The sequence below is a fragment of the Juglans microcarpa x Juglans regia genome, chromosome 7S (genome assembly GCF_004785595.1).
Source record: "Juglans microcarpa x Juglans regia isolate MS1-56 chromosome 7S, Jm3101_v1.0, whole genome shotgun sequence".
NCBI lineage: Eukaryota > Viridiplantae > Streptophyta > Magnoliopsida > Fagales > Juglandaceae > Juglans > Juglans microcarpa x Juglans regia.
Genome location: NC_054607.1, coordinates 4,278,395 through 4,294,786, shown reverse-complemented (window position 1 = coordinate 4,294,786; position 16,392 = coordinate 4,278,395). Strand labels below are relative to the sequence as shown.

General features: G+C 35.4%; 1 protein-coding gene across 2 annotated transcripts; it reads left to right on the top strand.

The window, feature by feature from the left end:
• The first annotated feature begins 2,491 nt into the window (after positions 1 to 2,491).
• Positions 2,492 to 15,046, top strand: LOC121241034 (endoribonuclease Dicer homolog 3a). 2 transcript variants are annotated; one of them, XM_041138618.1, is made up of 25 exons: positions 2,492 to 2,749; positions 2,836 to 3,016; positions 3,229 to 3,342; positions 3,765 to 3,899; positions 4,000 to 4,069; positions 4,440 to 4,504; positions 4,581 to 4,712; positions 4,835 to 4,987; positions 5,367 to 5,496; positions 6,419 to 6,524; positions 6,598 to 6,790; positions 6,880 to 7,040; positions 7,148 to 7,366; positions 7,516 to 7,781; positions 8,267 to 8,535; positions 8,624 to 9,153; positions 9,247 to 9,341; positions 9,654 to 9,880; positions 9,971 to 10,180; positions 10,670 to 11,146; positions 11,468 to 11,737; positions 11,943 to 12,269; positions 12,706 to 12,955; positions 14,467 to 14,578; positions 14,698 to 15,046. In XM_041138618.1, exons 1-25 carry the CDS (start codon positions 2,661 to 2,663, stop codon positions 14,903 to 14,905), a joined length of 4,989 nt encoding a protein of 1,662 aa, XP_040994552.1. In that variant the 5' UTR covers positions 2,492 to 2,660; the 3' UTR covers positions 14,906 to 15,046. The 2 variants fall into 2 exon arrangements, with proteins under 2 accessions (XP_040994552.1, XP_040994553.1); XM_041138619.1 differs by lacking the exon at positions 2,492 to 2,749 and having other exon boundaries at positions 2,929 to 3,060.
• The last annotated feature ends 1,346 nt before the right edge of the window (positions 15,047 to 16,392 follow it).

Below are 16,392 nucleotides of genomic sequence, written 5' to 3'. Positions count from 1 at the left end.
TTTTCTAATAAGAATTTCCAAATTCGAACTCTTGAAACACATACGTGGCTACCAAGTTGAGTCCTAAAATTTAGACGATTTTGTGTGCGGGAATATGAAGACATTAGGGTTTCTTTCCTACCCTATTTAAGCATATCATTAGCACGAAATTGGAGAGTTTAGAAGAGGGGAGACAACTCAATTTGAAGGGGGAAGATCTAAAATTAATTTCTATGGCCATCATTAGCACATTAGGGTATCTCTTGAGATTTTTGTTGTCCATTATATTTATGGGTAACTAAATTCTCAAGTAGGGTTAGGGATGAACTTGCATATTAGATGATATTTTTAATTTATTCTTGATTTATGTATTTAATTTTCAATTACTAAAACTCTTTTGTTTTATCATTCTCAATTCATCGTTAAGGGGCTTGTCGCCTTGAATGTCTACATCCATTTTCCTAACATCTTGTCACAAGCTTGGAGGATCATCACGTCAAAGGATACATGGGATATGTTGCCATGTAGTTTTTAGATGCCTTCTTCCAAACAATAAAATCACAGAGTGGTTCACGAATGTCGTACAGCTTTGCAAACTTTGTTCATGTAGTTTCGAAATACTAGAATGATCAGGTCATAATCTTCTATTCTTTTCATTCACTATTTCATTCACAGCATTACCAGTCCATCGAGAGTGCTATATAAACTATGAATTGTATAACGAAATGACATGCATACACTTCCTTTCACAATTATTTATACAATCTAGTTTGGAATGACGATAATCTTTCTAAAATAACTTATAAAAATAAGAAAATTTTTATTTAGCAATCCTACATAACATACATGCTAAGTAAAAAAAGAAAAATAGTATAACTATAAATGGATTACACAAAAGTAATCCTACAAACTAATGTGGTATGATGTGGTTTCTCAGATTGTAAAGTTACTTTTATTGTAAATTAGATATAACGGACTACATGAAATCACGTTAGTTTATAGAATTACTTTTGTGTAATTTCTTTGTGACTATAGCAGTGCTCAAGGAAAAAAAAACCAAAGAGTTCTTTTACTCAATAGGTGTGCAGCGTAGGGCTCTTGAGTAGAATATCTCTAAAAATAATATCGCTTTATAAAAATAACCTCAATTTAGAACATGATTATAAAAAAAAAAAATATTATACGTGTATCATTAGTCATTGCAAAATAAAGATTACTATCTATACCCGAAACTTAGCTTTTATAGCAAAATCCTCCATCCATCTCACTTGCCCACCTCTTAGCTTAGATCCACGCACTCAGCCCATCTCCACCATAGATCTCGCCCTACATTCCAAAAGTCTCTCATCTGGTTCATCCCTACTCCTGAATGTGGACAACAAACCTCGACTCCTATTCTGAGCCCCCAAACCTTTCTTTTCATAGGAGTTGAAATTGGAGTTTGGATTCGATATCGAGTTTAGCTAGCCAAATTTTGAAGATATGAACACTAACTCCTTGTGATGTTTAACATAATCATCCAAAAGTCTCCCATCTGGTTCATCCCTGCTCCTGAATGTGGACAACAAACCTCGACTCCTATTCTGAGCCCCCAAACCTTTCTTTTCATATGAATTGAAATTGGAGTTTGGATTTGATATCGAGTTTAGCTAGCCAGATTTTGTAGATATGAACTCTAACTCTTTGTGATGTTAAACATAATCATCGATTTGGAATATCGCAAGTTATGATTGAGATCACCAATTCGTTCTCCTAGTTTTAAAAAGCAACATCAACCTCTGGCTAACAACTATGTTATGGGGAAGTAGCCGTTCTTGCCCTTGTATGGTAACCGTTTTGAGTGGGGTACAAGGTTTTTTTGAAGACCTTATCCTAGTAGATGCTAGACCAAAAAGAAAGTATTCAAAAAGGTAACACGTCCTGAGGAGAAATCACGGAACATTTCCTTTATGTAATCTAAATGGAGGAAAGCAACTATGTGTTTCGGCGACAAGAAGGCAATCATCTAATTCACTTGAATACATTGGCTTGAAATCCTTCGAGCATTCATTACGACACTCAAGTGGGTTCTTATTACAGTTTATCTGTTGAAAGGGTGCCAAAGTGTAATAAGATGCTATACCATACTGCGACAATAGTTCCATACGATATCCAAAGCCCGAGCGTTGGAGTTTCAACTAAAAACGGAAGGAAAAAATGGCACCCTTTTATTTTAAAATTTAATTATTAAAAGATTTAAAAAAATTTATGATGTATAATAATACAAAAACCTTATACCTTATAGATAAGTTTGTTTTAGCAGATTTTTAATTATTTAATGGCATAGAATCCCCTAATAGTTATTTTTACAAATTTACCACATTTAATAGTGTAATTAAAATGAAGTCTATAAGTTTGAAAAAAAAAAAAAATACCAGACTTTTGGGTGCTTTTGTAATTTTGTTGTTGTACGTGCTTGACCGCCGTTTAGCAGTGGTACACATTCAGTAAATATATCTTTCAGGTTTCACGCTTCTTGTGCTTGAACTCTTTAAAAGGTCCAGTCAAATTTTCTCCAACCGTAAAATATAGGGAGGGAGAGGATCTCTTGATCATCAATATTATTAGCAGTGGATTATCGACTTGCATTGATAAAGCGGCAGATTCAGACCCATAATCCTATTGGGCGGAGTTTCAGTAACATGAATGAAACCAGGGATTCTAATGCTCTTGAGGATGATCATTCTCTTCAAGAATCATCCTTTTCTTCCAAATGCTATAAACCCAGAAGGTTTCTGTTTTTCTTTTCCTTTCGGTTTTTTGGGTGAATAAAAAAAACTCGGACCCATAATTTTGAGGACCGCATATGTTTTGTAGTTACCAATCGAAGATGTTTGAAGTTGCAATGAGGAGGAACACAATAGCAGTGCTGGAGACAGGCGCTGGCAAGACCATGATAGCCGTGATGCTTATCAAAGACATTGCTCAAGCCATCAAGTCTAGTGGCAATAAAAAGTTGATTATTTTCTTGGCTCCCACAGTTCATCTTGTTAATCAGGCATGCTATTTTAATCTAGTTCCCTTTAGTTTGTTTCCCTCCAGGTATATTTCATATTTTCATATGATGAAGATTTATTAATTATTCTCTCTCTCTCTCTCTCTCTCATGTTAAAATTAAAGAAAGAATTTTATTGCTAACCTAGGGAGTCCACATGCAATCTGGCTGATTGCTTCATTCGCATCTGAAAAATGTGGGTTTTGCGTCTGCAGCAATTTGAGTATATTAAAATACATACAAATTTGGAAGTGGGAGACTACTATGGAGCCAAGGGGGTTGACGAATGGAGTTTAAAGTCCTGGGAGAAGGAAATCATTAAGCAGGATGTAAGTTTGCTTCTTGAACAGCTCACAGTATAATATTGATTACCTGTATGAAATACTAACTTTCGTTTCTCTTCGGGCAGTTATTATCTCTGCGCCTTAAGTTGAAATCTCAGTTTGAGCTTCTCGGTTTTAATTTTTTTTAATTGTTCTTTCTTATTGTGCTTAAGATGCTCTGCCATTTATCACAAGTTCTTCAATATTTACCATTTACTCATGAGAAATCAGTAAATTGAATGTCTTGTGGACTTTGGTTTTTCTGTTTGCCAAAATATATTTAGCAAGCCAAAGGTCTTGAAAAATTCGATCTTACTTGAGTCATGCTACACGTCTGTAAATTTTATTTAACTCCTAGATTTACACTTTTATTCTCAATTAAACATTTACCGTGTCATGTTTATGCATATCCTTTGTTTATCTTATAGGTACTAGTTATGACACCCCAGGTTTTTCTGGATGTCTTAAGAAAGGCATTCTTGAGTCTAGAAGCGGTGTGCTTGATGATCATTGATGAATGTCATCGTGCTACTGGTAACCATCCTTATACAAAAATAATGAAGGTCAATATCTTTTATTATCCGGTTTGAACTATCTTAAGCAGACTTTTCATTTTATTTTATAATTAAGAAACATCTCAATGAATCTTTTGTTTTGCTGAAGGAATTTTACCACAAATCTAGTGGAAAGCCAAAGATTTTTGGTATGACGGCATCCCCTGTAGTTAGAAAAGGTAAAATATTATGATCTTGTCTACTTCTATGTCATTTGACAATGTAGGTAGGTGCAGTTTCTCTATATTATTCGACTTGCTTGATACTGTGCATCTCTTTGACGTTATTGTCACTGGAAAGCTAATTAGCTTAACAATTTCTCAGTTTCTCCGCATCGCTTTCTATTCATTGTATATATCTTTTGGCAGCAGTTAAATAGTTTGCATATTTTAGATTTTTCACATCTGTTGTGAGTTTAATAATATGTTACTTTCTTATATCTATGCTGGTGTGTAAGAAATACAATCCAAAAGTTTTGGTGGTTCATTGGTAATTGTTCACTATTTAGTGTCTGGTCATGAGATCAGTTATTGTATTATTGCATATCAGGTGTCTCTTCTACAGCGGACTGTGAGGATCAAATATCAGAACTTGAAATGATCTTGGATTCGCAGGTACTTACATTCTCAATGGTGATTGTTCTGCACTTATCATGGGGTAAACTTAGAATACTGATGCTTTCTGGTCTAGATTTATACTGTTGAAGACAGGACAGAAATGGAAGTATATGTGCCATCTGCAAAAGAAGCTTGTAGATTTTATGATAAAGCACAGATGCCCAGTCCAGGTTTAAAAGCGAAAATAGAAGCCTTGTGGTCCAAGGTATTTTTGCATTTATATGCATGCATGTTCACCCACTGAAAAACATCTTATTCATTCTTAGCTTTTAGCTTTTAGGCACTAAACTTGTCAGGATACTAATAAAAGAATATATTTGTTGACAGCATGATGCTTCCTTGTCAGAGTTGCAACAGTCCTTGCAAAGTAGATACAAAGACACGGATGAAAAATTTAAGATGCTGCAAAAGCGGTTGTCCAATGCCCATTCAAAGATTTTGTATTGCCTTGATGATCTCGGACTCCTTTGTGCTTATGAGGTATGATAAGACTCTAAAAATGAATTAATGAGCAAAGAGGGTTGGAAAAGAAATGTACATGATCATTTGGAATACCCTTGCACTTAGGTTTCCTCCAACTTTTTGAAACTCAAGCTCTCCTAGTTGGCAGAGATGCTAGCATTAATGAATTATTACTGTCGTTGTATGGGGTTACTGTACTTTTTTGTCATGTCATTTGGTTCTAGTTTTATTCTTTCTATACTATGGTCAAAATGTTGGTTCTTTGTATATTATATTATTTCAACTTTCTATAGGAGTGCAGGCAAAAGGTCTCTTAGAGTTCAAGATGGTTATTGTTCATGGAACTATCTTTTGCCTCTAATTTTACATTTTATATATTATCTTATTTGCTATGTAGGCTGTAAAAGTCTGTCTAGAGAAAGTCCCCAACACCAAAGAAGAGTGTGAGGTTCATGGAGAAAGTTCTTTGCAGTACAGATATTTTCTTGAGGCAGTCTTGTGTATAATTGGAAAATATTTTCCACAAGGTATTCCATCTGCGAGCTTTCTTCTTTTTATTTTTTTTATCCTCAATCCAGGGTTAAAGAGTACCATAAGCTTTATCTGGTTTTCTTACAACCCTGCTGCTAAAAACTTTTGTTTCTTTGTTGTGTACTTCTGGTTGTGATATATCATGTCCATATCACATTTTCTACCTTCAATATTTCTGATGTTATCTATAAAAAATAAAAAAAAAATAGTTCTGATGTTGCTGCTGTCACAAATATACTTGTTTTCATCAAGTTCCACGACCCATTAGTTTTAACAGTATATTGTTATGTGATATAAATTGATAACATTCTGTAGTAGGATTTCCTTACTCAAATTTTTGCGGTAAAAGCTGGTGAGTTATGGATTATTAAACTACCTATATAAAAAAGTAATGGTTTATTTTTTATTGGCATCGGTTGTCCGGAACAACGTCTCGACTATTCCCGGGGGTGCACAGGCCCTCGGCTAGGAGTTTCCCGCAAGTGCACCTCGGGTAATTCAAGGAAGGGGAAAATCCCCTAGTCCGATGGCCCCTAGAAATTGTTTGCATCCAAGGGGATTTGAACCTTAGATTTAGGGGGAGCATATCCCTAAGCTTAAGGCCTTTACCACTTGAGCCAACCCCTAGGGGTAAGTAATGGTTTATTAAACCTCATTGGAGTATTAAGACATTGTACACCATCATTGGCTTTTATATACACTATATGTTATTTCCTTGCTTTCCTAAAAGAGAACCTCCTTTTCAATAATGATTAGATAGACCTAGTTTGGTATCTATGGAGTCACTTACATGTTGTATAATGTCATTATTTTCTTGTTTATTTGTTTTTTCCCTTAGCACTTATGTTTTTTATATCAAAAGATTGATTTGTGTTCTTTGTTTTGAAAAGATATTTGACATTAGTTCTTTCTCTTCAGGTGATGAAAATCTTCTGGGTTCAGGCTCTAATTATTCGGAGGCAGTAGATTTGGGCTATGTATCTCCTAAATTATATGAACTTGTTCTAATTTTCCAATCACTTAGGTAATATAACTACTTAACCTGCCTTTCTTATTTATAGCATTGTGTAATTTACCATCACATTTTGTGGTTGCAGAGGAGCTGGTCAAGTGCTTTGCCTGATTTTTGTAGAAAGAATTGTTACAGCTAAGGTAATTGAGAGATTTGTGAAGAAAGTTAGCTCTTTATCTCATTTCACGGTTTCGTATTTGACTGGGAGTGGTACATCGGCCGACTCACTGCCGCCAAAAATGCAAAAGGAGACATTGGAATCATTTCGTTCTGGAAAGGTGTCTAAACTGTTACATCATAGGATTTGACTTTTTTTAGGGTTGTTATTCAATCACCCAATTTTAAATGAGCTAACCCTTCTATTTAGGTCAATTTATTATTTGCTACTGACGTAGTCGAGGAGGGAATTCATGTACCAAATTGCTCCTGTGTGATACGTTTTGACCTGCCCAAGACAGTTCGTAGTTATGTTCAATCTCGGGGACGAGCTCGACAGAATAACTCTCAATTTATTGTGATGCTGGAGAGGTGGGGCCCTCTCTGCTTTACATATTTTCTTCAAACTTTGAAGATTTTGTCTTTTTTATTTATTTTTCTTAAATATATCATTGTGCTAACTGCTCGTATGTGTAAAGGGGAAATGTGAAACAAAGAGATCAACTGTTTGACATAATCAGGAGTGAGCGTTCAATGACAGATGCAGCCATAAATAGAGACCCGGATGCATTCATTCTGAAAGCATGTACTATCAAGGACACAAATGCTTATTATGTGGATGCGACTGGGGCCTCAATTACTGCAGATTCTAGTGTCAGTCTCATTCATCGATATTGTGAAAAGCTTCCTGGTGACAAGTATGGAAATGTTTTAAACAATTTAAATATAATTTCTTTCATTTTAATTCTCTAATGAAGTAATTTGATATTTAAAAGAATTTAATGCACTCATTCATTGGATCATTTTATTTCATATTCAGTCAGTAATTGGTTACAGTATCGCCTAGGTACTTTGTCCCAAAGCCAACTTTTCAGTTTTCCTATCTCGGAGGGTCTTATGAGTGTAAAATGATACTACCTCCTAATGCGGCTTTTCAAACCATAGTTGGTCCCGTAAGTCGGAATTCTCAATTAGCAAAGCAGCTTGTATGCTTGGAAGCATGTAAGAAGCTGCATCAAATGGGTGCTTTGGATGATCATCTTCTCCCATCCATTGAACTACCTTCAGAACGAGATATAATTGTAAAAAGCAAAGAATCAGCCTCAGGTGCAGGTATGTGCATGAAACTATTGACCAATTATTTTTTGGTTGTTAGGTATATTGGTCACAAAGATTCTGTTATTCCATGGTTTCAAGGGTACCCTGGGGGTAGTTTATATTCTTGAAAGACATGTATTTGTGTTTGAATCCACTCAAACTAGAATGCATAGAGAACAGTAAAGTAGACCCTTGGTAAAACACTTTTGTTTACAGGTTTAAACTTCTTGATGAAATTGTTTGCCATATTTTCCCTTGGACGTACAAAAATAAATGATTCAGCTATTTTGATATACCTTTCATAATTTTTTATTGTAGCATCTAATGGGTTGAAAATGTACATTTGGTTGATGTTTTGGAAAGTTTTTTTTTTTATTAGACACTAATGGCCCTGCTTGTCTGCTATTTTGTTGTGAACTTTGTTTTTCTATCAAAATATACCAAGTCATTTTGTTTTTCTCATTTTATTTTCCTTTTTTCTTTGTTTTTGGTGTTTGAAGGAACAACAAAGAGAAAGGAGTTACATGGAACAACTTTCATTCATGCACTATCTGGAACTTGGGGAGAAAAAGATGAAGCCATTTTTCAGGTCTATAAATTTGACTTTTGCTGTAATATTCCTTGGGAGCTGTATTCTGGATTTGTTCTTTTGATTGAGACAAAGCTTGATGATGATGTGGGAAATATTGAGTTGGAACTTTACTTGGTCTCAAAGATGGTAAAGTCTTCTGTATCTTTCTGTGGGCAACTGCATTTGGAACCAGAACAGGTGCAGGCATTAGCTTGATAATCTATGCTTTGTTTTCTTCTTTTTCTGGGAAATACTTCTAATGCCATTTCCCTTTTTTCCGTCCCAGATGATGAAAGCAAAGCTCTTTCAAGAATTTTTCTTTAATGGTTTGTTTGGAAGGCTTTTTTTTAGATCAAAATCAGCTGGAGCACAGAGAGAATTTTTACTTCAGAAAGAAACAAAATCACTATGGAACACATCAAATATGTATTTACTTTTACCTCTGGAAAACACTTCAAGCCCTGAGCCTTACCGAATAAATTGGATGGGGATAAACTCTTGTGTTTCTGCAGTTGAAATTTTGAAGAGAAGTGCATTGTTAGGTGCTGAGCGTTTTAATGGCGAGACAGGAAATTTAGCACCTTGTATAAACGGTTTTCTTGAGACAAAACACAATAGTGCTGATTTTATACACTTGGCTAACAATTTGGTTGACATAAACAATCTTAAAGATATGGTAGTTCTGGCAATTCACACTGGAAAAATCTACTCTGTTGTTAAGATTATGAGTAATACATCTGCTGAGAGTCCGTTTGATGGAAGCACTGACACTGCCCCATCAGAATATACAAGTTTTGCTGAGTACTTCAACAAAAAGTAGGTTATTCACCACCCTGGAGGATGTTCTGTGATGATTACACTTTTTCTCCACTGTATATAGTTTTCATAGATAACACTTATCCTGATCAGGTATGGGATCACGCTGATGTACCCAGGACAGCCTTTGTTGCAGTTAAAACAAAGTCATAACCCACACAACCTTCTTGTGAACTTTGGTGATGAAGGTCTGCTACTTTGCTTGCTTGAGATTTGATAATCCAATAGCTTGTATCAGCATACCTAAATTACACACAAGTTACTACCTTTTTGGTAAAGGGGGTGGGGGGTTTCGAACCCAGGTTTTCCATTTGGAGAACCGGGTCATATGCCATCAGGAGTTTTTTCCCCTGGTTGGGTAAGTTAGACAAGTTGGCATAGTAGAAAGATCACATGGATTTCTGTTTGAACTTGCTTCAATAGATCTGTTGCATCCAATCTAGCAATGCTGTGGCACTTTTTGTATGGTCAGTTTCTGATATTTTCTCGCAACTGAGCAGGCACTAATGGCAATACATTGGAAGCTGGTGTGCTTATTAAAAAGCCATATATACATGTTCATATGCCACCAGAGCTTTTGATCAGAATTGATCTTTCCAGAGAAGTTTTGAGATCATTTTACTTACTACCATCTGTGATGTACCGTCTAGAATCCCTGATGTTAGCCAGCCAGCTTAGAGGAGAGATTGATAGTTGTTCTAACAACTTTCATATTTCAAGCACATTGGTCTGCCCCATTAGTTGGTTATTCTCCTAATTTATCTATTTACTTTGAATCCTATGGTATGTTTAATCTAATTAACATTTTTGTCATTAGATTCTAGAAGCTCTAACAACACTAAGATGTTGTGAGAACTTTTCAATGGAGCGTTTAGAGTTGCTTGGGGATTCAGTTCTGAAGTATGCTGTGAGCTGTCACCTCTTTCTTAATTATCCTGAGAAACATGAGGGACAATTAACTGCTCGACGCTCATGGGCTGTTTGTAATGCAACCCTCCATAAATTGGGAACAGCTCACAAGTTGCAGGTATTTGAACATATATCTGCATCTATTCTTTATTTCTGTTTAACGTGTTTCTATAACACTTAGTAGTACGGATGAACTTAACTTCTGACCTCTCTTTAATTACACAATGTGTGCAGTATCAGTTTTTATATGCTTGTATCAGAAGATTTTTTAGACAACCTTTTCTTTTCCATATTTACAAGTGACCAACTTAAAATCTCACGTTATGGCAAAGGCCTATATAATATCTCATTATTTTTTATGTTAAAAATGGTTATGTATTAGTGAAAGACTATTTAGATGTGTCAATTAGCTTAAACTAATATAATTATCAAACCCAAAACTAATTGACACATCTTACTTGGTGCAAGTGAACCCTTTTTTTTACCCTGTGAGTTTTTTTGTTTTTAACTGGTTTGCCATTTCTATCTGTGGCTTTTGCTGACTTCAAACTGGCTTACACACCATAATGAGTTTGAGTGACAATGCTTCACATTTTCTGAGTAACAGGGATATATACGTGACGGTGCATTTGATCCTCGCCGTTGGGTTGCTCCAGGACAGCGTTCTCTACGGCCTGTTCCTTGTAAGTGCGGGGTGGATACTTTAGAAGTGCCTTTGGATGGAAAATTCCAAACCAAAGACCCAAAGATTGTGGTTGGAAAGTGCTGTGATAGGGGTCATAGATGGATGGGTTCAAAAACCATTGCTGATTGTGTTGAAGCCCTTATCGGAGCATACTACTATGGCGGTGGATTAGTTGCTGCAGTTCATATAATGAAATGGCTTGGAATTGATGCTGAACTTGATCCCTCATCGGTTGCTCAAGCAATCACTACTGCATCTCTACGAGCATATGTCCCAAAGACCAATGAGATTGCAACCCTAGAGTCAAAGCTTCAGTATAAATTTTCTGTCAAGGGTCTTTTACAAGAGGCTATAACACATGCAACTGAGCAAGAACAGGGTGTTAGCTACTGTTACCAGGTACCAATGGAAGTTCCCAGCAGAATTGATTGTATTTATTCATTTTCTTTTGCCATCCTCTTAAATTATCTTCTCGATAACCTCCTGATACGCCTTCTTAAAATATCCTTTTCAAATGTCTGTAGAAAAGTGTATTTGTAAATTTTGAAGTCAGCAATTCAATAATAGTTTGGAACCCATTTTCCCGGCACACTAATATATCTGAGAGCATTTGCTGATTGTAGTGGATTTGAAAATACATTTGTATGAAAAGATATATTGAACATGAAATAAGCAAGAGTTCTATATATATTCTGTCTTTTTAACTCAAGTTTTTGACAGAGGCTTGAATTTCTTGGTGACTCGGTGTTGGATCTGCTCATTACATGGCATCTCTTTCAGAGCCACCCAGATATTGACCCGGGAGAGTTGACTGACTTGCGTTCAGCTTCAGTTAATAACGAAAATTTTGCTCAAGTTGCTGTCAGACGAAACCTTCAACAGCATCTTCAACACCACTCAGGTTCACTTCTAAGTCAGATAACAGAATATGTAAAGTTTATTTCTGAACCTCATACCAGTAGATCACTCCAAGGCACAAAAGGTCCTAAGGTTAGTTCTTATGTTTATTATATTAGCCTTTCTTTCTTTTAAATGTCAATTTGGATGAGTACAATTTGTATACTTTATATCCTGTCACGTCCTTTTCTTTTGGAATGCTGTGATACTATATCGAAACACACTGCAAAATGCACAGGAGGGCCATTATTTTTATACTTGCGAATAGTTTCTTGATGATCATCTTTTGCTGTGACAGGCTCTTGGAGATATGGTGGAAAGCATTGCAGGGGCAATACTAATTGACACGAAGCTTAATATTGATGAAGTGTGGAGAATATACGAGCCACTGTTATCTCCAATTGTGACCCCCGATAAACTTGAACTGCCTCCACTACGTAAACTGAATGAACTATGTGATTCTCTTGGGTATTTTATAAAAGAAAAGTGCATAAAGAAGGGAGATACGGTGCATGCCGAGCTTAGTTTACAGCTGAAAGATGCCCTTTTGATTGGACGGGGTTGTGAGCGGAGCCGAAAAGCTGCTAAAGGAGAAGCAGCATGTCAATTATTGAAGGAACTGGAGGTTTGTTGGTGCTTCTTTAAATGGCTTTTTAGGCTTTTCCAAGAACCGAACCAAATTAGTACTTATATTTTTTGTGGGTGGGTTGACCTTCTTTCATTTTTTAATAATTAAGATACATTTATCGGATGAAAGCCGTAGAAACTATAAATAGAAAAGGTGACACTATTGTGGACCACCATCCCGTACAAGGCAGGTTCAAACTTCCATAGTAGTGATAGAATTTTTTATCTGAATGCTTTTGTAAGTCTGGACTAATATGCGGACATAAATCTAGTTTGTCATAAACTCAACCTAGTGCTTCAGTATTTAATTCGTTAGACTTGGTGTGTCAAGTGAACTGGTCACAAATACATTTTCTGAAGTGCTATATATCTCAGAATCTCACGACTTTCTTCATCATCCAACATTTCTAATGCAATACTTGTAAATGCAACAGAATAGAGGAATTTCTTGCTCCCGAAGTGCTTCCCAGAAGAGAAAACTGGATTCTGAACACCATAGTGATTCCTCAGCATTAGACATGGACATTGATGTGGACAATCAAATAAGTGACGAAAATTCTTCGAAACCCAATAAAAAGCACAAAATAAATGAAGTTCAATTGCCTGTAGAGTCAAATAGAGTTTCTTCCACCGCCAACAATTGTTCTGAAAAAGTCTGCATACCCACCAACAATGGCACCCCAGGTTTGCACTATCCATGCGTTCTTTGTCTCAATTTGATTGTAAGAGCATTCTATATTCATATTTAGGTTGGCGTGCATGTGTATGGCATTACAGCTTTTGCATTACAATTTTTTCGTACCTGAAGTATGATTTTAGTCTCTAAATTGTGTTAGATTCCTATTTCATCCTTGAATTATCTGTTATTTTGAATTAGTCTTTAAAATTGTTTAAGTACTTGAGTTACTCTTTCATTACCATCTTCTCATCATGTGAATGGCCGTTGCTGATAGGGAAAACGTGCTATACATATATCCTTATCATATTGGCAAAATGCATTGTTACATTTTGGTCTCACAAAATCAAAATATATCAACATGATTCAACTTCGTATTTAACAATAGTAAAATGCAAAATCAATATGGATCCCCAATCTGTGTCACGTGTCCCCAACACATGTCCCCATACATTTATTATTATAAGACTCGTATCGTGAAACATGCCAGGTCAGCATTGTTAGGGCATGGGCACCAAATATGTTATTGCATTAACAATCGTTGTTCACATCATGACAGTCAGATAGCTAACATAGAGGCATTTTTTAAAATTGTAAGGACTGAATTGGAACAATTCATTGTTTCTGGAAAAATTTGGGATCTGACACCAAAAAAAAACATTGTGATCTCTAATGTCCATGTAATGTATCTCAATAGGTTATGACTTACAAAAGAAAAAAAAGTATCTCAATAGGTTATGATTTGTGACCGGTTTGTGCTCAAAGGAATCATACCCGGCTTATAAGGGTATGTTTACACAAAACATTGTGACCTCAATAACTATTGCTCACACAGTAACTGTAAGATGAGGTAAGGATAATATGAAGGCGTCTTTAGTACTCTAGCGACACAACGGAAGAAGAAAATGATGGTTTATGAATGAAATTAGAGTAAACCAACTTAGAATCTGACATATAGTTCAGCAAAAAAGTCATATTTTAAATATTTCTCTTCTCATTCCCCTTTTTTCTGCCCATAAGCCACCCCCCCCCCCCCCCCCCCCCCCCCTTCTAAACTGTTATGTGATCGCGTTTATAATTGTTCACATCACTGCCTGTGCTGATATTAACTTGCACACATTAGGTTGTTCTTTCTTTAGTTTACCAAACTGGAATTCAGAGGATTTATAACTTTGCAAAAAAGAACGAGACGTGCTTACAATTGAAGTCTAGTGCTATATTTATGAATTTAGTTCATAATAAAGTTTCAAATTGTCGTCAAACTCGGGAACCACAGATTGCCCTTCATACAAGATGTGATTCCAATATCTAAAATTTAAATGTGGAAAATTTCCATTGTTGACTATACAGTTGTTGAACCACATTAGCATTTCATTATTCTTGTTGGGCACTGATATTTCTTCTTTTTCATCTTATGAGACGATTGTGGAGTTGCTATCTAAGCTCACATACTTGCACTTATACCTTTATTATTACTTAGATCAAGAAGTATTGTTTAATGCTGTGTTCTTGTTTGCAGTCATTGCTTCGATCAAAATGAAGAAAGGAGGACCCCGGACCTCTCTTTATGAATTATGTAAGAAAGTACAGTGGCCAATGCCTACATTTGAAACGACAGAAAGTAAATCAAGGTTAGCCAAGCCAATAGAATCCAATCCTTGCAAGAAAGATTTCCCTTTCTTCTTTGTGTTGTTAAATTATGCTTGGCCTTTTAGCTCAACTATTTTGCCTCCTACTGCTGCTGCTGCAGAACTCCAATAGAACTCGGCGAAGGCTCCGAAAAAAGGATGGGGTTTAGCAGTTTTGTATCAAGAATAAACTTGCACATACCTGGATTTGGCAGCATCGAATGCACAGGAGATGCTAGAGCTGATAAAAAGAGTTCACTCGACTCTGTGGCGCTTGTCATGCTTTATGAGCTTCAACGACGTGGAAAAGTCATCATAGGTGGCTCCTAATTTGTCTAATACCTCAAAGCTTAAGAATTATATCATCTTCTTAAATTAGAGCAATTAGGCAGCAGGCTAGCTAGTCAGGCAACCTCATATTATATATAATCTCTTTCATATGATATTAATTTCATGTTCTTCTTCTTTTTAGGCTCGGTTTAGATTGAGAGGTGCTCTCAACTTATCTCATCTCATCATTACAACTTTCATAAATTTTTACACAAAATATAATAAAATAATTCAATTTTTTCAAATTTCAAAACAATAATAATATTAAAAAATAATATTCTAATAATATTTTATTCAACTTTTAATTTTCATCTCAACTCTATCATTTTAACTCACTATCAAACCTAACCATAGAGTTACGACACTTTTCGTCTTAGGGCTCGTTTGTTTTCAGAGATGAGATAAGATGAGATGAGATTAAAGTTAAAAAATTTAATAAAATATTGTTAGAATATATTTTTTAATATTATTTTTGTTTTGAGATTTGAAAAAGTTGAATTGTTTACTTTATTTTGTGTAAGGATTTGAGAAAGTTGTAATGATGAAGTGAGATGAGATGAGATATTTCTTGAAAACAAACGAGGCTCTTTTCTTTTATCCTCAGTCGCACTTGCCGAGACGACACATTTTAAATAGATTTCGACATAACAAACTTATTTACAAGCCTCCTTGTTCATACACATAACATAACTTGACTTTGATGTAGAAGCTCCACCGTTCTAATAACCAGTCGTGCACAATTCATTTTCAAAAAATAAAAAAAGCCGCCAGTTATAACCATAGTAAAGAAAATTTTAAATAATAAAGAAGTTGTTAAATCTATAAAAAATTTTTTATAAAAGTGAATTAATTAATTGTCACATATAGATAGAGATTTGCAGTGTAAGGCTTACTTGTAGTATTTTTATGATAAAAATAATTTTATAACTTGATATTTTAAATTAAGTAATGATACCCACACATATTTTACAATACATTCCGCAATTATATTTTAAAATAATATTATTTTTATGAAGTATTTTACAATTTGTTTTTAAAATTATTTAAAGTATTGTGAAAAGTATTTTCTGTCTATCCTTTTCCGTTCAAATTAAGGCACCCATTTATAAGTTTATTTTTAATTTTATTAAAAAAAAAAACAAATTAAAAGAAAAGATGGCTCGAGTTGATGTGGAGGCATGTATTCGGACATCAGGCTCGCAGGGTAAACTACGACTGTACGGTTATCACGTAAAGGGAGCGAAGAAAGATCACCAGCCACAGCAACCCTTTCAGTCTTGACTCTTAACGGCTACTTTCTCCTTTTTTTTCGTACCATTATCCACCTTTTTCTTCCTTCTCGGAAACCAAGCTTTAAGCTTTAACACAGTAGCTTTTAGGGCAAGCAAAAAAGCTTGACAATGACGTTAGTACGTTACCTTACGAACGAACCATGTCCCTTCATCCATCCGACCTCGCTTTCTTTTCTCTGCAGATTACACTCTGCT